Source organism: Hoplias malabaricus, chromosome 1 (genome assembly GCF_029633855.1).
Source record: "Hoplias malabaricus isolate fHopMal1 chromosome 1, fHopMal1.hap1, whole genome shotgun sequence".
Lineage (NCBI taxonomy): Eukaryota > Metazoa > Chordata > Actinopteri > Characiformes > Erythrinidae > Hoplias > Hoplias malabaricus.
This window is the reverse complement of record NC_089800.1, coordinates 43,838,801-43,859,445: the sequence shown is the minus strand read 5'-3', so window position 1 is coordinate 43,859,445 and position 20,645 is coordinate 43,838,801. Positions and strand designations below refer to the sequence as shown.

At 36.3% G+C, this 20,645-nt stretch overlaps 1 protein-coding gene across 7 annotated transcripts; it reads left to right on the top strand.

Moving 5' to 3' along the window:
• Positions 1 to 6,982: 6,982 nt before the first annotated feature.
• On the top strand, positions 6,983 to 20,164 carry il15l (interleukin 15, like). 7 transcript variants are annotated; one of them, XM_066663511.1, is made up of 6 exons: positions 7,967 to 8,048; positions 11,764 to 11,854; positions 13,349 to 13,651; positions 15,942 to 15,995; positions 16,595 to 16,711; positions 19,349 to 20,164. In XM_066663511.1, exons 3-6 carry the CDS (start codon positions 13,502 to 13,504, stop codon positions 19,469 to 19,471), a joined length of 444 nt encoding a protein of 147 aa, XP_066519608.1. In that variant the 5' UTR covers positions 7,967 to 8,048; positions 11,764 to 11,854; positions 13,349 to 13,501; the 3' UTR covers positions 19,472 to 20,164. The 7 variants fall into 7 exon arrangements, with proteins under 7 accessions (XP_066519634.1, XP_066519625.1, XP_066519608.1 ...); XM_066663537.1 differs by lacking the exons at positions 11,764 to 11,854; positions 13,349 to 13,651 and adding an exon at positions 6,983 to 7,079 and having other exon boundaries at positions 7,913 to 8,048; XM_066663528.1 differs by lacking the exons at positions 11,764 to 11,854; positions 13,349 to 13,651 and adding an exon at positions 7,014 to 7,079 and having other exon boundaries at positions 7,910 to 8,048.
• Positions 20,165 to 20,645: the final 481 nt, after the last annotated feature.

The following is a 20,645-nucleotide window of genomic DNA, read 5'->3' as shown; positions in this document are numbered from 1 at the left end:
TGGGCAATAACATTAGACAGCATGGCTTTCATTTCTATTGTTATGTGGATGATCTTCAAATTGATATACCTAAAATCATGAAATAGAATTCCACTGTCTGCTTTCATTAACTGCTTCTCTAATATAAAGGTCTGGAAAGCAAAATGTTTTTTTTTATATTTTTCTTCTACAGCCACCCTGAATAAGCCTAGGTAACCTGCCCTGTCTATTCCTGATTGTATAATATTAACTTAGATTATAAAATATGATGAAATAGACATATAAAAAAAACATTTTCAACTTAAAACCATTGGTGGCTATGTTAGGGTGACCATAGTTTGGTTTTCAAAAAAGAGGACACTTGCGACAAACACATGCCTTGAAAAGATAATAATCCTTTCCATTCAACTTAAACATTAATAACAAACTATAAAAATACAAAACTTTTGAGATGAAATTAAAGCAACTTGTTTACCTGAAACCAACTAAACCACATTTTAACATTTACGTTTTTGAACATTTCTAAAACCAAGCACCTTAACGTTTTATCAACCAAGTAATCTACACTCGATAAAGGAACAGGGTAACTCGTTATATAGCTACTGACTTACATTTCTATAAGGGTCTGAATAATAAAACGATGATGTAACTAATACACAGCCTCGTTTATATTGATTAACATCGCTCTGATGTTCTGGCTTTAATAATCTGGAGATTTCGCCCGTTTTCGAGTAAAGATAAACAAGAACTTCACTCGTCATACAGTCAGTAACGGTGAGATGTGCCTGTGTATTCGTGTCGTTATAGGCAAGATGACTTTATTTTTGATAAATATATAGTAGAAAACAAAAGGCTGGGTCACAGAAAGGCCTCCAAGCATAAACAAGAGACTATGATAAATATGACCTCAACAACGTTCAACACATTTCTGTTTGTTATGAATGAGGTGGAAAAAATCCATATATTCGCCTTCTCTGCTGCTTGTCTGAATCTCTTTTTGCCTGGATTTATGACCCTGTTTTGTAAACCAACTGATGGACCAATAGGAAAGCTTTAGCTGGACCAAGCTAACCAATCAGATCACTGATTTGTTGCTGTCACCTATATCGCTATTCCACCAACGGAACTCTGGTTCTTGAACCGGTTCGTTTCCTGATTCTTGGAATCTTGGTTCTTTCCTGTGGACCACTGCGTCTGTAACCAAGAGCCCCGGCTCTGACCAACGCCCATGGCATTGTGCCTAACATCACAAGAAGCACATAAAAATGGGGCGTGTTCCTGTTTCATTTCCTATTATTTATTTATATAAAACTTTGTAAAGGAACCCGTCAAGCTCCACTGGGCGATCATGCTGTACTCTTGGTTACGTTTCTCCGCTGTTCAGAAGCTCAGCAGGATGACTCGTCTTGAACACTTCAACCCTTGTGCAAACAACGTCATTAAAGTGAACAGTTGGCTTATGACAAGAAATAGGACAGGATAAAGCCTGCAAACAGCAAACTCCCGGACATCCGGTCACGTCTAGGCTGTGTTCCCTTCTGTTCATCACAGAGACTTTTTTTACGTCCAGACTTGAATACTATAATTCTGTTCTGTTTGGAGACGTTTGGTGTGTTCTTCCCGTGTCCGTGTGGGTTTTATCCTATGGTCCAAACACACGTTGGTGTCAGTGGCGGATGCTGGTCTTTCAAGGAGGGGAAGCTCAATTTCGGCCTACATCATAAAATGTGTTGGTTTATTTATACGTAAATTCTACCCTCCGTTTCTTTTTAAGAAAATGATCTGTGACCCTGTCGTACCAACAAGGCGTCTTTTCCAGGGACTTGGCTAGTGTCCTCTCAATGGCCATCAGAGCTAGGCTGCTTAAACGGCCTTGGCCCATGTGAAGTGTGTCCGCCTGTGCTCCCACGGATCTTTACACCAAAGGATCACTGATTCGCTCATTTAGCTGTCAATCAAAAAGGGATTCAGCCTCAGACAGATCATCCAATCATCATGTAGAAGCTGAGCATCCGGGCCAGCCGAGGCCAGCCCACTGCCCCATAGACCCCCAGAGACGCTGAGCGTCCGATGGGCGGGACAAAGCCCAGCATTTATCCAGTGACTCGTCCGTTTCACGGCACATCGCTGCTTCACTATTGAACTCTGTGGACTCTCAGCATCTACACTGTTTAAAGCACTGTGAATGATTGAGAGGAAAGTCGTGTCTTTACCAGTGATAAGCTGTTTCTGAACAAAAGTTGAGCGTGTTGTAGTATTTATTCAATGACACGTACACACAACAGAATATATTTGATCACTTATTTTTTGACATTTTAGGGGAAGCTGAGCTTCCCTTGCAGTCTTGCGCTGGTTGGTAGGTGGATTAAAAAGTTTCCATAGGTGTTAGTGAATGTGTTTGTGTATGTGTGTGTGTTGCCCTGTGAAGGACTGATGCCCCCTACAGGGTGTGTTCCTGCCTTGCTCCCAATGATACCGGGTAGGCTCTGGACCCATCGTGACCCTGAACTGGATAAGCGGTTACAGACAATGAATGAATGAATGTTCTCTTTGGTATTGTGGTCTGTGGACTGAAGAAACTGCATCTTACACTTGGGTGACAGTGGCAAATGCCATTGACATAGGCATCTTACATACGGGTGACACAGGCATATGCCAATGGCATTGAATTTTGAATGTCGATATCATTGACATTTGTTTTTGTGACACTGGCATATATTCCATTGTGGAACATCTACCATTTAACTAGAACATGGATGTTTAAGCACCTAGTTAACATAGTGTGCCTAAACATCCATGTGCTAGCTAAACATAGGCCTTAAAGTAAAACAAATGGCATATAGAAACATAGCATCCCATATTAGCACATAGTCCAATGTAAATGTATTCACAGACCACTGAACTACAAGTTGTTCTCATGCTAATATCACGATAAATATCTGTGTCAGCACAAAATCAAGAGAACTGAAAGTCAAGTGCCAGTATCTACTGGCAAGGCAGGTGGTACATCGCATTGGCAAACCTCTGCATGTCAGGTACTTGAAAGCTGACATTTCAAAAAGATAATTATGACTTTCTGAGTTAGGTTCATAACATATAACAGGCAGTTCTAATCATACATAATCCAGATTTCCCAGAATTATTTGTATTTGTCTGTCTTTTGCAAAGTTTGGACAGCCCTGAATAAGTTGTCTTATTGATTTTCTAAGTGACAATAAATGAATAACCTCTAGAGGTAACAAATGTCTGCTCATTTAATTCATCTTGCAGGGAAAAAAAGTGAAACGTGGCCTGTCACATTAAGTAATTTTATTCTAAAAACAAGAATAATAATTATTCATTCATTATCTGTAAGCGCTTATCCAATTCAGGGTCACGGTGGGTCCAGAGCCTACCTGGAGTCACTGGGCGCAAGGCTGTAATACACCCTGGAGGGGGCGCCAGTCCTTCACAAGGCAACACACACACACACAATTTTGAGTCGCCAATCCACCTACCAACGTGTGTTTTTGGACTGTGGGAGGAAACCGGAGCACCCAGAGGAAACCCACACGGACACGGGGAGAACACACCAACTCCTCACAGACAGTCACCCGGAGCGGGAATCGAACCCACAACCTCCAGGTCCCTGGAGCTGTGTGATACTACCTGCTGCGCCACCGTGCCACCCACAATAATAATTAATAAACAAATATATTTTTTTAAATAAATAAAAATAGTAAATAAATATAAATAAATCACTAAACCTTAATAATATATTTCAAGCCTTTTTCTCTGTACAGGTGGTGTTGTTTTTCATCGTTCTTTAAACTCGTCCTTTTAATAAATATCTACATTTGGAATTAGAATTACAGAAATGTGATAACACAACGGGCCTTTATTTTAAAATGACATATAAGAATGCATCGATATTAAATGAAAGACACATTCATGTGGTGTACTATCATTTGTACATTAAAAAGGTTAAGCATTCCTTTATAATAAATTTAGTATAAATTTGATAGAAATGTCATCATTTGAAAGCGTCCATATTTTAACAAGACAATGTCTTGATATCTTCATGACTTGTGGCTTTTCTTTTAAAATCAGTTTACCTACATGCTCTTACCCTTTAGGTACGTAAGATATCAATGTCACTGTCACCCAAACCTAAAATGCAGATGCCATTAACATGTGCCAGCATGAACCGAATGTAAGGTGGTGATGCCTTTCCAATGTAATTACCACTACTGATTTTACTGTGGTAGAACACTTTGAAACTCTAATTATAAACACCTCTGAGATTAAACTAACCACATTCCCCAAAAAGGAAAAAGCCTATTTTGGGTTGCGTGAAATTCATGATTAATTAATATAGAGATGTTTTTGTAGCTTCCCCCTTGTCTCTGTGCTGTCTTTTTTCTTGTTTTTCTATGTCTGACTTTATCTTTAATTTGAGCTAGATTTTATGGTCCACATTAATTTGATTATTATTCTGTTATGGTAAGGTCTTTATTGTTATAACTTGAAAGGTGCTTATAAATATAATTCTGTTATTATTATTACTATTATTAATATTGTTATTGTTATTAATATTACAATTATTGGACATAATTTAAAATGTCCAATGCCCTTCTTGTGGATAGGGATAATACAACATTTATTATGCTAGCGGATGTCAGACATATTTTAGCTTCGTTTTTCAGTCACTGTTATTCTGTGAACTCATACACTGATTAAGGAGCTTATTTCAAGTTACTGTTATGTGACTAGTTCTCCTCTGATTGGTGTTCTAGGCCCTGGTTTCTTCCAAGTTTGTTTATTGACATCCATGGAGCTGTTTTTGTTGTCAAATGCAGGCAATATTTTGGCCAAATTCAGTAAAATATTTGTGTTGGCTTTTTGTTTATAACCCATTTATGTTTATAACCCTTTAACCCTAATAGATATTTTCAGTAATGGAAACATTATGCCAGCTGGAACAAAATGAATGTGGAAACATGGACACTCCTGTTGCTCTGGAAAATTCTTTTTTGGCTCCATCATTTTCCCATGTCATAAACTTGAGAAAACCTCAACTGGATTGGTCTTGTTGCACTGCCACTATGATAGTTCGCAAATGTTAGTGAATGTTAAAAGTTTTTTTTTATCTGTACTTCACCCATTCCAACAGCAAATTTGTCCAAAGCTTCCAAAGCTTGTCTGTCTGTTTGTCACTGGGTAATATAATATAACATATTAACATACAGGTGGGAGTGGCTGTTTGGTTTTTAATTTAGTACATGAGAAACCCTGCCCTTAAAATATTGCCCTTTCAAAATATTTTTCTGTCATTATTGCATTTAATTTAGCCATAAACCTCCTTTCAGTGTTGATTATGTATACATTTAGTAATATAACAGAACTTTTATTCTTGCAATTGCATCTTGATTTCAGCTAACAACAAAAACACTACAAATTTGACCAATTAATCCTCTAGAAAATTACTGTGCACAATATTTGAATATGCTGTCTGTACACCCACCTAATTACATAATATAATATAACCTTTCAACAGTACCACAACCTGCAAATAGCTCCAAAAAAGGGAACACTGTCTTTGCAGTAAAATCACTTTCTACAGAAGCTCCCTGCCACTCAGTGGTCAGAGTAGCTAACTGCCTTAAATTTATTTTCAACAATCTAATGCAAGAAGTATTTCAGTTAGGGTTAAATTGTCATACATTTATTTTCCCAATTCTCTATTTTACAATGAGCTCAAATCATAGACGTGAAGAGAAGAAAGGAGGAGGGAGGAGAAGACAAGAGAAGGGAAGAGAGAAACCAGCACAAATATTGAATGAAAATAATGAAACAATGAATAAGATGCTTGTTGTGTGTGGCGCAGGGGCTGACGGAAGCTACAGCTCTGACAAAGAAGCCATTTGTCCAATGGCAAGAGGAGTAGCAGACTGTGACCTGAATGGTAACTCTACACATTTGCCTCGATCTGTTTTCATTAAACAGTAGAATGAAAAACCTCTCAAACGACATTTTCTCAGAAGAATTGCAGTCTAACTTTTTTATATATCTGTGTCAGCAGTGGGGTCCTCCTGAGTCTCCTGACACTGATGCACCTGAGCCTGCAAGATAGCTTGAATTTCTTTGGAACCTGATTGGGGCTGCTTATCCACCATCTGGACTGTCCTGCATTGCAAACTTTTATCAGTTTTTCCCTTCCATCCACATCCAGGGAGATTAGCTACAGTTCCATGGGTTGTAAACTTCTTGATTATGTTGCACACCTAGACAAAGGAACATCAAGATCTCTGGAAGTAGACTTCACCTTGAGATTGTTGATATTCTTCCACAGCCCAAAAAAATGTTTAAAAATACAGGATTGGAATTTTTAAACCCATAATATATTTTCTATTAATTCTTTTTCAAGGCAAATTTAATGTCAAACTAATATAACACAGACAGTAAGCATAGGTCCAGTGGCCTTAAAAGGTCAGTACCCAGCCGACTGTAGGCCACTGCTGGTCCACCTTTGAGACCCTCATAATCGTGTCCTGTGTACAAGATCTAACTAGTTTTTAATCTCCTCAAACTGATTTAAAATTTTATTATAGGAAAATAAACTAAACAAAATATCAACATCTGTGAGAGATACAATAATGAATATGCCTCATGAAATAATTATGCTGAAACTTGACTCAAATAATTTACTAATTAACTTAGTAAGATGATTGTGATTTTACAGGACTTTATTGTTTACTGAGGTTTTGATCCCTGAAACTGAGTTATCTAGCCATTTACACAAACGGGACCTAAAAATGCGTCCGGATTCCAAAACTGTCCGTTATTTTGCCGTCCATAGTCTTCCCCTGTCTCAATTTCTTACAATAAGCCCTAATCCCCTTCTTGAAGTGTGCACATCGATGACGTATGATGATATGATATTAGGTGAGCAAAGGGGGCGCGCCGGGATCAAGTGTTCAAGGGGTCGGAGCTCAGAGCAGAAATGGGACACAATTCGCCGCGTGTACATGCTTGTACTTACATCACTTTCAGCCGAGCTCCGCTCCACATCACAGTGTTTTACAGGAACCACGAACAGAAATGTGTTGAAAGTTGTAAAGGTAATTTATCATAGTCTCTTGTTCGTATTTGGGAGCGTTTCTGTGTCACACGAGCCTTTCGCTTTCTGCTCTATATTTTACAAAACTAAAAGTCGTCACTTCTGTCCCTATAACGACACAAATACACGGACACACCTGACCGTTACTGACTTTCTGACGAGTTCATCAGTTTACATCTGCGCTGATTTTCTGTTTGACATTAACTTTAGAAGAAAACAGGTCAACTCTCCGGATCATTGAAGACGGAACTGGGGAGAGACTGAATTATAGATATCACACACAGCACGTTTTATCAGTCAGACCTTATAAAATATGAAATATAAATATTTTTACATAAATGTCTGGATCCTAGCGATGCTCTGATCGTTTATCAAGGCTTTGTTATTTCTGGTTGATAAAAATCTGGTGCTTGCTTTTAGTAACGTTTAAAAACACAGTTAAAAAGTAAACTCGTCAGTTTCTGTAATGATCATGAGTTTTCTGGTGTAAACAAGTCACACACAGGGCTTCAGTTTTGAAGTGTGGTATGAACAGAAAATAATAGGTTCCAATGATAATAAACTGTCAAGAAATGACAAAAATGTTATTTTATTGTTTTTACTTGTGTCCAAATGTTGAATGGAAAGGAATCTGTTTGTGTATTAAATTTCCGCAGCATAGTTGTATGGTTATGGAACAATTTGTGCTGCAGAGAGTAAAAAGCAAAACTGAGAATCTTATCTACTATGTCTCACGTAACACGTATGTTTCAGCTTTGTTTATCATTACGACTTCAGTGCACTTCACCCTTCTCTCTCGTGTCTCCTTTTTGTCTCAATCTGGAATTTCAGCAGAATCACCATTATGTCTCCGGAGCCATTACTGTGCAATAAAATTTTCCTTTGGAAATCGATTATTTCTGTAACTCAGAAGCCTCAGACACTCTGAAAGTCATGTGTCCCCATAATGACAGGAAAACTCCATCATCAGGTCAGATTGTGAATGCCTTGCTAATTATGCACATAGTTATTTTAATGTGCACTATATATTTTAATTAGCATTTTTCTATTTTGTATGTGTGCATTTATATTTGTAGTGTGCATCTCTATTTTCGGGCAGCAGGTAGTGTCGCAGTCACACAGCTCCAGGGGCCTGGAGGTTGTGGGTTCGATTCCCGCTCCAGGTGACTGTCTGTGTTGGTGTGTTCTCCCCGTGTCCGTGTGGGTTTCCTCCGGGTGCTCTGGCTTCCTCCCATGGTCCAAAAACACACGTTGGTAGGTCGATTGGTGACTCCAAAGTGTCTGTAGGTGTGAGTGAATGTGTGTGTGTCTATGTTGCCCTGTGAAGGACTGGTGCCCCCTCCAGGGTGTATTCCCGCCTTGCGCCCAGTGATTCCGGGTGGGCTCTGGACCCACCGCGACGCTGGATTGGATAAGCGCTTACAGATAATTAATTAATGAATGAATCTCTATTTTTAATATTCATCAATATTGTTTTAATATAGGTGTGCACTTCAGGGCCACCATATGTCACAAGTGTTGTTTTTTCTTTCTGTTAAATTATTTGGGTGTTTATGTCACAGGAATTATACGTATTTTGTTTGGTAGTACTTTATTTTAACTATTTAAAAATGTTTAAACTATTTTAAATTTTAACTGCTATGTTCCAATGACAACATAATATTATCATGTCATTATGTCCATATATATATATATATATATATATATAGGTGGATTATATAGTTGGACGTAATATATATATATATATATATATGGCCTTGTGCCCAGTCATTCTAGGTATGCTTGAGACACTCAGCGACCCTGAACTGGACAAGCATGAATGAATGTATATATTATTGTGCTGATATTTTAGAGAATTGAGCTGAAAAACTTTACCACATTTGACAATGCCCCTGTCATTTCTTTATTCTTTTTAAAATGATCCTTACTTGACAGTTTACCTCTTTAGATTTTTGCTTGTTTTCTACATGAGATAAATGAGAAAGGCGATAATTTTTAACGTTAGAATTTCTTTAATTCCACCATGCTCATACACAGCCTGTAACAGATTTATTTAATTTGTTGTCCTCAGGCTTTGCATACCAAGTGTGAGTAAAAAGATCAAGACAGGTCAACCAGAAGATTATTTATTAATTTATAAAATTGTTTGTGTGTGTCCACTCTCTCTACACTACTCTCCTTGCTCTCTCGCTCACTCCTCTTCTGTCCTTTTCTTGTTCACTCTGTCTATGATTTTTCCTCATCATCTGTTTGCTGTCTCATTTTGTTCTGTCTTTGCTCTCTTTTTCTTCTTTTCTCTATACGCTCTCTTTCTCTGTCTTTGCTCTCAAGCACGTGTTAGGCAGATGTGATTCTCATTCCTCATTCCAATACTTTCACCCTTATGGAGCTCAAGAGAACTTGGCCAAAGAATGGTACAAAAGCCAAATTTGGAAACTTTGGTCAGATTTGGTCAGGTACAGATTCAATTGGGAGAAGACTTTGATCATTTTGAGTGTAAAAGAGGCAGGATGTAGAGTAATCTGTTTGATGCATAATGCAATAAATACATATATTTTGGGACCATTTTTTATCTGCCTTATTACCCTTGTAGTGTTTCTCATTGTTTTGCAACACACTACATGAGTCACACTTGTGTTACATACAGTATAAATGCAGCAATGATGTAGAATTGCTCTTGACATTGGTGGGGACCTATGAATATACCACCCCCACCCCCACCCCCACACATTGCCTGTTTTTTTATGTTATTTCTTTGCTTTGTGATAAAAAGACAACGTAAGAAAGCTGACAATTGGCTGTTTGTTGTGCAGTTAATTTCCAAACCATGTTATTCATAGCTACAGGTGATTTTAGCCTGCTGTAATTATGATGGACTCATTTCATTAGTGAACTTGACTCTTAAGTGAATTTACATGTTTCTTTGAAAAATAGCTCATGTCCACCTTCTTTTTTTGCTGCCACCCATGTGTCACCCACGATGCACTTGCACAGTAATACTCTCTTATTACTGCAGAGTTTTCCTTCCAGTTTTGGTGTTGCTAACAAAGAAAAAAAAGAGACTCATGTGATGGCAGGGAATGGCACAGTCAATCACACTGGCCATATGTGTTACGGGGACATAGGACTTGAGTAGAGAACATGATTTATCCCTTTCCGCACCACTAGGTTAATGAGACGATGACAGATCGCCCTTGACATGTAGTATTGTAAATGCTGTTTTAGGACAAAGAACCCTACACTTTGAATTTCCATACACATATTAGAATATGTAACATCTCCTCATTGTGCAAAAGCATCCATCTACACATGTGATGCTCTGTAAGAGATAAGCATATAATAGCTGTGTGTAGTGTTTTATTGAAAGGAATCAGTTTTGAAGAGAAAGAACGTGGTTTTGAGTTGTGCGTTTTATTTTGCCAGAGATTTGTGTTTTTTTATTCTTTTATTTTTATTTTTTTGACAAAGTAATAAACTCTTTTGAGTTTTTGTTTAGAGTTTTGATAAATGGAGACAAGTTTCTGGAAATGTGTTTAAATGTCTGAGGAAAACTGTATAAGAGGTCTAGTGTATATCATATGGGTTGCACTTGATCAAAAATTATTATTATTATTATTATTATCATTATTTTAACTTCTTTTTGTAACATGGAGAGCACCAATTCTTTTTAAAATAATTCTGTCTATGGCGCCCAGCAACTCTACTTACCAGCAATTCCATATATCCATTTATACATTCATTGTCTGTAATCACTTATTCAGTTCGGGTTCGCGATGGGTCCGAAGCCTTCCTAGAATCCCTGGGCAAAAGGCAGGAACACATCCTGGAGGGGGCGCCAGTCCTTCACAAGGCAACATACACTCACCTATGGACACATTTGAGTAGCCAGTCCTCCTACCAACATGTGTTTTTGGACCGTGGGCGGAAACCCACGCGGACACAGACAGTCACCCGGGGCGGGGTTCGAACCCAGGACCCTGGAACTGTGTGACAGCGACACTACCTGCGGCACATGTTTTATTTATTTATTTAATTATTATTATTATCTTATATTTTCCTCCGTTCACAGAGCAATAATAATAAAACAGTACTATTATTATTTGTGGCTCAGAGGTCCCGATTTTCATATAATAAAGCACTAAGTGCTTTTTCCCCCGCTGTCCCGCTGTTCGTCTTCTTAGTTTTAACATTAGTGTAGTTTGTTGACGGCCCCTTAGCTGTCGCTGAGGCGGTGGCAACCCATAGAAATATAAATATATATATTGTTTCAAAGGGCAAACATTTCCGACATTAACGAAGTTGTAGCTGCTTCTTTGCTCCCCAAAACAATAATTTGCAAGTTTTAACACGTGTATGCACCGTCCGCGAACTATTGAAGATCGAAATCCGAATATGCAAAACTGAAACTCCTCCCTAGCAAAGGACGGTGTCCCTGTTCTTATATACAAACACACATGACCCTCAGAGAGAGAGAGACCACGGAACATTTCCAAAAAATAACTCCACCTTAAAATGTTGTCCTAACACACACGCCCCCAGAAAGAAAAACCTAGAGCATGATCTTACTGTCTTTCTGGGTTTTTTTTTTTTTTTACCAAAACCCCAGCTCCGCTCAGAATGAAAGATGCGTGGTTGTAGGGGAAGACGAGAACCTTCTGTTGTGAGAATATTTTTTTATGAAACAGACTCTCAATGGATCATTAATGAAGAGAACTACGATTTGGACTTTGATAAAAGACATTATCACATTTTAGGCTCTTTTTAAGAGCCATGCAGGTATGTAAAAATCACATTCTACCTGGTTTAATTTTAATTTTCAGTGCAACGTTTGCTGTTATTGCAGGGATTTTCATAATATGTTAAAACTAGTTGACTCCAACAGTATTCACCGGATTGAGCTTTAAACTTTAACTGCGAAAATACTTCACGGAGATTTATTTTCAGCACTTTTTCTTTACATGCCAAACACATTATGGAACTTGCGTGTACCTCACTCCCGTATTCACAAATATACAAACATATATCGATAATCAATGATATTATGGACACTTCTAATCTCCACTCACACAGGAGCACTTAGTAATTAGTCGATTACAGATATCTACCTGTTTACACTGCAAATTAATCAGTTAGTTAACACTTAGTGTTAACAGTAATAGTGTTGATTTAACACTGGAGAATTTGCTGTGTACTTTCACTCTGTTCTATAATGCTCAGAACCACCAAGGGTAGATAAGATTTGTGCAGTGGAACATTCTGAGTGCTGCAGTGACTCTGATGTGATTGGGTGTTAATGTTTGCTGGACTGGTCAAGTTCTTAAACCCTCAGGGTCAATGGTGGACTGAGAATAGTCCACCAACCAAAAATATTCAGTCAACAGTGTCCTATGTCCACTGAAAAAGGACTGGAGGGTGACCAAGTCTGACATTGAGTGGACACAGTATTTAGAAATTTCAGCTGTGTCTAAACCACTCAAACCAGCGCAACACACATTAACACACCACCACGTTAGTGTCACTGCAGCAATGAGAATGATCCACTACCAAACTCATACTTGTCCTGTGAGGTTCCTGCACCATTGAAGAACAAGATGAAAGGGGGCACACAAAGTATGCAGAGAAACACATGGAATATATTCTGTATGGTTAGTGGAGCTGAAAGAATGGAGTTGGTCATAATATATTGATTGATTGATGTACATACATACATACATACTCACTCACATAATACTTTTTAAGCTAGGATTTGCTCCTTAAGAGGTGCTATTCCTCTCATACTCACATTTAGGGACTGCTTCACAAGGTGCTATGGAATGCTTCACATTCAAGACAAGTGTCCTTGTTAAATTGAATGTCCTCCCCTGTTGATTAAAATGAGAGGTTAACTGACTGGGAAACATTGTAATAGAGCTTTTTTCACATCACATTGTCTCTGGAAATGTAGTGTTATGGCCACCATGCAGAATTATATGTCAAGTTTATAACCCTTAAAGTGGTAAGCTATTGATTTGACTAAATATCATCATAATTAAATCAGTAAGATTTAGTGATCACTAAGACAGTAAAGTCACTGTGATATGAACGTTTACAGATCAAATTGGAGCCTTACATTTGTTCACTTTAGTGGGGACAAGAACCAGAGAGTTGTTATATGGAATGACTTCTAAGAAAGGATGTTGTTGAGAAATAATTCTACTATAGTTTTACTAGTTTTAGCCTCAGATATATTTTGTGACAGTTGTACTTGATCTTTCTTATTTTTATCTTCAGATAAACCTTGGGAAGTGCATGTGTGGATTATCTGACAGTTTTAAGAGATGAGACATCGTGAGTGAAGCCCTGATGTGTGGGGATGGAGATGTAGCCCCTGTGCCTTAGCACATTGCCTCTTCACAGTGTGAGTGGTGGCCCATATCTAGGATTATGTCTGGGAGAAGGACGGAACAGCACCAGTATTACATGGATTTTGCACCTTTGCTTCTGTACTTTGCCGCCATGATTATAAAACAGGCCAAGGGCTCTCTCGAGAGTATAGAGGAGGTGGACAATTTAATTGAAAAACTGAGCAAAAAGGTGTGATGTGGTTTTTTTTTCATCGTCTGATTTATATTAGTTTCCAGCCTTTACCCTAACTGTGAGAATATCCAAGCACTTCACTGCATTTGCTTTCATTTTGTTGTTTTAAATCACATGAACAGCCCAACAGAAAGTGAAAGTATTTCACCTGTGCATGGAATGTAAACAGCATTAAATAGGTTAAATAGTCCATTTCACAAACATCAGCGGAGTGTTTATTAATCCTCTTCTATTAGTCTCTGTGTAGAGTGAAATTTAAATATATACTGTTTATAAAATGAAATAGATGTGTTGGATTACATTTGATATTAGTTGTGTTTTCTGCTTATAATACTGGAAGGACAGTACAACCGTGAAGATTTTTTTCATATATGAAATAATCTGGAAATCTTTCTTTAAATTAGAGATGAATGCTTCAAGTATTTGTTTCTAATAGTAACAGCGACATGTTGAGGGTTGGTGGGATATTTAAAGCCTTAGCGTAACGGATTGGTAATGCCCAACCAATAATGGTCATTTGTCCAGACACTGACTTCTAATGAAGGTCTAGTGTTTGACCAATACATTGTGAATAGGCCTGTTACAATAATTACATTATCATGCAATATATACATTTCCTCAAAAAGTTTATGCTCACTTCAATATTGCCCGTTTTCTTGCACATTTGTGAGAATGAACATCATTAATATTTGAGCCAGTATGCTTCTCTGTTCACTGTTTTTTTATGATCTGTCTAATTTTTTGTTCTTTTTCAAAAACCAGTATATTCTTTCTGCATATTCTTTCCAACTATAATTTTCCTAAAAGTTAATTGCTCTTAAAGGGTGTAATTACATTAACATACATTTATATCTGTGGTATAAACGTGTCTTAAATGACAGTAATATCATTTATCAGTTATTTCTGAGTCTATATCAACAACAAAAAATAAATGGCTATTGTAACATTTTTTGATTTACTTACTGTAGAATGAACAAATTTAAACCAAGCATTTTGCAGTGAATTAGATGCTTTTACCTCAACTGTGTTTATGTTTTTTATATAAAATATTATATAAATAGTTTGTATAAAGCTATATTGAACTTTGTTTAAAGTTTATCAGGAGTGACTACAAACAATCTTGTCTGGTTCTGTTCAGAGCAGCAAATTATTTACATTGTTTTAATGCAACCTCAGAAAAACAATTACGCATTGAACAGAGACAGGCTACAGGGTGAAAACTTTTAAGAAACAATAAGCTTAAACCTTAAATATTTTTAAAGGAGTAGGTGAAGCATTTTTATGCCAGTGTAACTATCTACATCCTATTTTGCTCTTGATTGCAACATATATACATTCTTCATACTGTTTCATAAATTATTTTGATTATAGAAATACATCCAAAATGAAAACAGTATCAAAATAGTATGGTGAATGTAACGTTTGGTGGATGGCAGAAAAACAGTCATATCACAGAATTTATAAAATCAGAAGAAAATCAAACAACCAAGCATGACTAACAAATAATGGCAAAAGTAAATAGTTACCAGACATTAAGGCAAGAAATAAAGAAACTAAACAACTAGAGCAAGGAAACCTGGAAACCACACTAAGAACACAAAACTAGTTAAACATAAGAAACAAGGAAACTAGTAAACTACAGTGAGAGAAACAATATAAACACAGCTAATCCATGAAATCAGAGAAAAACCGGAATTGGCAGAACAACATTCTCTTCCTACCTGACTGCTACAAACCATGTGGAACTGACCAAAACACAAACTAAGACAAAAGGAAACAAACTAGAACAGAGCAAAAAGCATTCCAGACAAGATATAGATTAAACAATAAATAACCAATTAGAACACAATAGCTAACAAGATAGAGGTAAATAAACTAGGCACAAATTAAGCTAAAAATACTAATTAAGAAGGTACATTAAGGGCAAACATTTGTAAGCATACAAACCTAGAGGACACTAGAGATCAACTAGGTGATAAGAAGACAAAGAGAAGAATGTAAGTGCAGACAGACCAGAGGCATTACACAACTCACCAAGAGAGACTGTATAGTTGAAATGTCTACCAAAAACCACACTGAAACAGGGGCTTTTTATACAATTACCTAATGGCAAAAATGAGCAGAAACAGCTGGGTGTGTTTGGACAAAGGGTGGAGCTAAAGGGTAAATTAACTCATTTCACAATCACAGTTGACATTGTGCAACTTTGAAAAATAAGGAATTGTTGTTTTGTTTTTTTATCATATCATTTTCTATGATAATCATACTAGTGTGTCTGTCCTAACAGGAACTTTACTCACAGGATTGCAAGCTGTACACACCATCTGTACTCGATTATAGGGTATGTCATTTGAAGATCTATAATAGATTTTTATGTTTTGAATTTGTTGAGAATTAACATTGATTCTAAAAAATTCAAAATCTACACATGAGCCTTCTCTCAGGTTGTCAGGTGCATATTCTCAAGACAATCTGTCATTATTGTTGTCATTATTGCAATATTGACACAAATTGTTAACATGACATTGGATTATGAAAACAATTAGCAAAAGCAATATCCTGTACATAACAATCTACAAAATGTAATATCCATATAATTCGATTCCAGAACACCATTCCGTTCAAGACTCAGCACACACACTGTCGAGAAGATTTATACACTAGAATGTTTTGTATTGTTAGGTTTTCATAGATCTAAACTCACTTAGCACAGAAGAAAACAGCTGATAATTTATAAGTTAAAGCAAATTGAGCAATGCCTGAACAATAGAATAATAGCTGTTTATTCTGTTTGGACATGTTAACGGGACTGTTTTATAACAACTCTAGAAACCGAAAGTGCAGTAAAATCAACTCCAGACATAGCTGTTTTTGGTTAGCTCATGAAGAATTTTTCTTTGATATCTAATCAGACCGGAAACTGCTATTTTCTGTTTCCAGCAGAACTGCTCCAAGTCTACGATAGAATGCTTTTTAAAGGAGGTAAATGTTCTTATTAAAGAGACCAATGCTAAGGATCAAGGATTACTCACACTGCTCAAAAAGATTGTATATCAAGTAAGTACAACTGGATTATGTCTATTTCTACCATTTATTGGGTCCCTGTAATCACTGATCTGTTTTAAAAGAACACAGATTCGTATTGTTGACTTTTAGTACTATCAGGAAATGACATTACCCACCAGAAATGTGCCTCATTGTTGACTGGATCTAAGATAAGGACTATTTCATTCTCATGTAGTAGTTTTAAGAGATGAATAATGTGTATTTAAATATATACACTTAGCAGCTTAAATATACACTGTCCTTTTTGTTAGCTCCTCTTAACTTAAGGAGTGTGCCATTCTAAGCCTTGCATACTTGGTTTGCTCCTTTCAACCTGTTTTTCTTTGATCAGGACCACCAATAAGCAAGTATTATTAGGGCAGTGTGTCATTCTCAATGTTAATTTAAAACTGCATTTTCTGTTTACTTGGTTTATTTTGGCCTAATATTAAAATGTATTTAATGATCTGGAATTTTCAGTTGTGACCAATATGGAAAAAATATCAGAAAATACTTTTTTCACAGCACTGTATATGTGAACTTTGATATTCCAATAATACTTTTGGGATGTGTTAATGGGGATATATATTGACTGGAAAAATGAAATGAGGCAGAACATTATTTTGTTTAGTGGAATGTTTCTGTAGTATTTAAAAATCTTAATAAATCTTTAATTTTATTTCACTTTTCCCAGTGTAAAACAAAATAATTTTTCAAATTATCTTGTGATGAAACATTCCCTTGCATCTAGCTTACAATTCTGGAAAGTTTTGGAACAAAGTACAGTTTTGTAGGTATAGTCTGATCAACAGCCCCTGATGTACACATTGTAAAGTCATACTCTCTGCTGCATTTATTAAATGGATATGTATACAGTACTGGTCAGCAGATGGATATCACATGCAGTGCAATAATTTTCAGCAACTGGTCAGACCCCAGACAATAACAACACAAAGGGGAGAGTAGAGTAACCTTTTATTTTGCCCCTCAGATCCAGGTAATAAAGCCTGAAAATCTAAAAAGGTTTTTCATTTCAACTTGAAAACACTAAAATGTTATTAAAAAGCTAAATGAAATTTGTAATCATGGATAACTGCTAAATTTGTTTATATTGATACTAATATACAGACCAACACTATTATATTTATGGAAATGAACAGATATTTTGTTAAACATATATTTATGGCTTTTGTTTGTAGTGGAAGAAAACAATAGGTTTAAAAAATATATTAATAATTATTCAGCATTTGAAAATGTTCTGGAAATATTTACTGATACATTAAAAAAATTATTATAAAAATATTATTGAAGTGACACGACTTAAATATGACTAAAATGTATTTGTTGCTTTTGCCATTTACTTTCTTTTTCATGAACCTACACCCCATATCAGTCAATTCGGGAAGTGCAGCGAATGGGAGGTCACAAAGGTGGTTAGGGTTAGCATCAGAGTCAATGTCAGGGTGTACCACTCACTTTGAGCTGGCTCTGCCAATCGAAAAAAGGCTGGTATTGATACTTGTTTATTTTAATACTAAATAATTAATTTAAAATACATATTTTGGACTCTCCGGATGCTCCAGTTTCCTCCCACAGTCCAAAAACACACATTGGTAGGTGGATTGGTGACTCCAAAGTGTCCGTAGGTGTGAGTGTGTGAGTGAATGTGTGTGTGTGTCTGTGTTGCCCTGTGAAGGAGGAAGGTGTGTCTTGCACCCAATGATTCCAGGTAGGCTCTGGATCCACCGTGACCCTGAATTGGATAAGTGGTTACAGATAATGAATGAATGAATGAATGAATGAATGAATATTTTGGAATGCAGTTTATAGAGCATTGTACAACACCACTCCAAAAGAAATAACATATATTCCACCAAAAATGTCTCTTGAGCCCACTGATCACTTAGCAATGTCTATGCCTTATTAAAAATCACAACTTTTATAAAAAATATTTAACTGAACTGAACTGAATAACTAAAAAATTTAACTGACACAGGTTTCAGGTTAAAAGAGAACAGGTTCCATTCTTTATTTAAACAGGTTAAAATATAATTACATCAACCTGGGTAAGTCTAAAGAGATACCAAAAAAGCATTCATGAAAAGCAGGTTAAGGTATAGACATTAACCTGAGTAGGTCTAGGAAGACGTACAAAAAGCATTTGTGAAACTCTCAATTTATACAGTATTCAGAGGTGATAAGGATATTATCCCACCTTTTTCACACACTCCATAGGCTGAATTACATCCCATTAAAATCAAAAGGTACTTTATTCACTCATGTACATACAAGGACTTCTGCTTCCGGTTAACTTTTCAGACATTGTTTATTAGACACTATTAGGTTCAAAAGAAAGTTTGTGTGCTTTTTTTGGAAAAGGTTCTATTCTATATTCAAAGCCATTTTACTCTTTCCCATGAAATATGTTTTTGTTTTTCACATCCTCACTTGACTAACACCTGGCTTCTCCCTGTTCTCTGAAATACATCACACCCCTTAATTATTATTCGCAGACTACATGATTTTTTTTTTTTAGGTTGATGAATGTACATTATTTGTTAACAATGCTTTCATTATATTTAGACAAGTTTTATCAAATAACAATCTCAGGCTTCAGGTCTAAGACCAGTTTTGGATGTTTGTGTTAAGTTGCAGGACAAGAAGCCACCCTGTCCAGCTTGTGAGGTGTATAAAGAACAAAAACCGGAGGATTTCCTGAAAAGCTTAAAGACTATTTTGCAAATGATGAACACCATAAATGAACTGCAATGAACAGTGAAAGACAATCTGAAGCTTTGTCTTTGAGAGAATTTTCACCAAAAAACAAAGACTGTACACAAGTATGTAAATTGTGCATATAAACATAAGATTATATATATATATTTTAGATTACTAAAATTAAAGAGTGAGAGTTTTTTTTTTTTTATTAATCTCTTTTGACAGGAAACTACCTCTGATATGACAACTTAACATGTTCAATTGTTATCACATTTTAACAGGTTTTAGGAGATAGCATATTGAAAATTATCACAAACAACCAGTCAGGTTGAAATTGGTTATTTTACAATTTATGTTAATATATTGACTTTGTGAAGTCATTCATTAATTCATTCATTCATTGTCTGTAAGCGCTTATCCAGTTCAGGCTCACGGTGGGTCCGAAGCCTACCCGGAATCACTGGGCACAAGATGGGAACACACCCTGGAGAGGGCACCAGTTTTTTTGTGCAGTCCACTTTTTCTTAATAAATATTTTTCACCTCTGTCACGCCCAGCAGCAAAAAAAGAAGAAGATTCATACACACAGAGTGGCACTAGCACATGCACCAAATGCTTAGAGTGATGCTTAAAAAGGAGTTTTCTGATTATAATAATTTAATATAATCAGTAAGTTTAAAGTTATATGTTAGCAGTGTTTACATATCAAAATGCTCATTTTGATTTCACTCTTTATTATTTCCTAATAAATGCAATATTTTCATGTGTCTGTTTATGAATTTAGAAAAATTTCATTAAGAACTATATGCATTGAATATTGAGTGTTTGAGACCAGGCTGCTTTTGGATAATGTACAATTAAATATGAGCAATTTTCATTATATATCATTATATAAAGGCCTACAGATAACTGTTTATTTCTAAGTTTTTATTTATGTGTATATGTATTTACAATTGTAAAAAATACAAAATTTATATATATACTTTTCATTTAGGTTTTCAGGTATTTTACATATTGTGCTTGTTTAGTTTTATTATTTGAACTTATGTAATATAATTTTAGGAGTAGGACCATGCCCGAACTTCTCCTCTCAGCCCTATATATACCCTGCAAATTCACGTAATTTCCACGTTGAACAAACTCGACTGCTTCACTATGTCAGCTCGCTCCTCCACACTGGGTCATTCCTGCTGATCACCAGAGGCTGATTCACCTCCCCGTTTCAGCC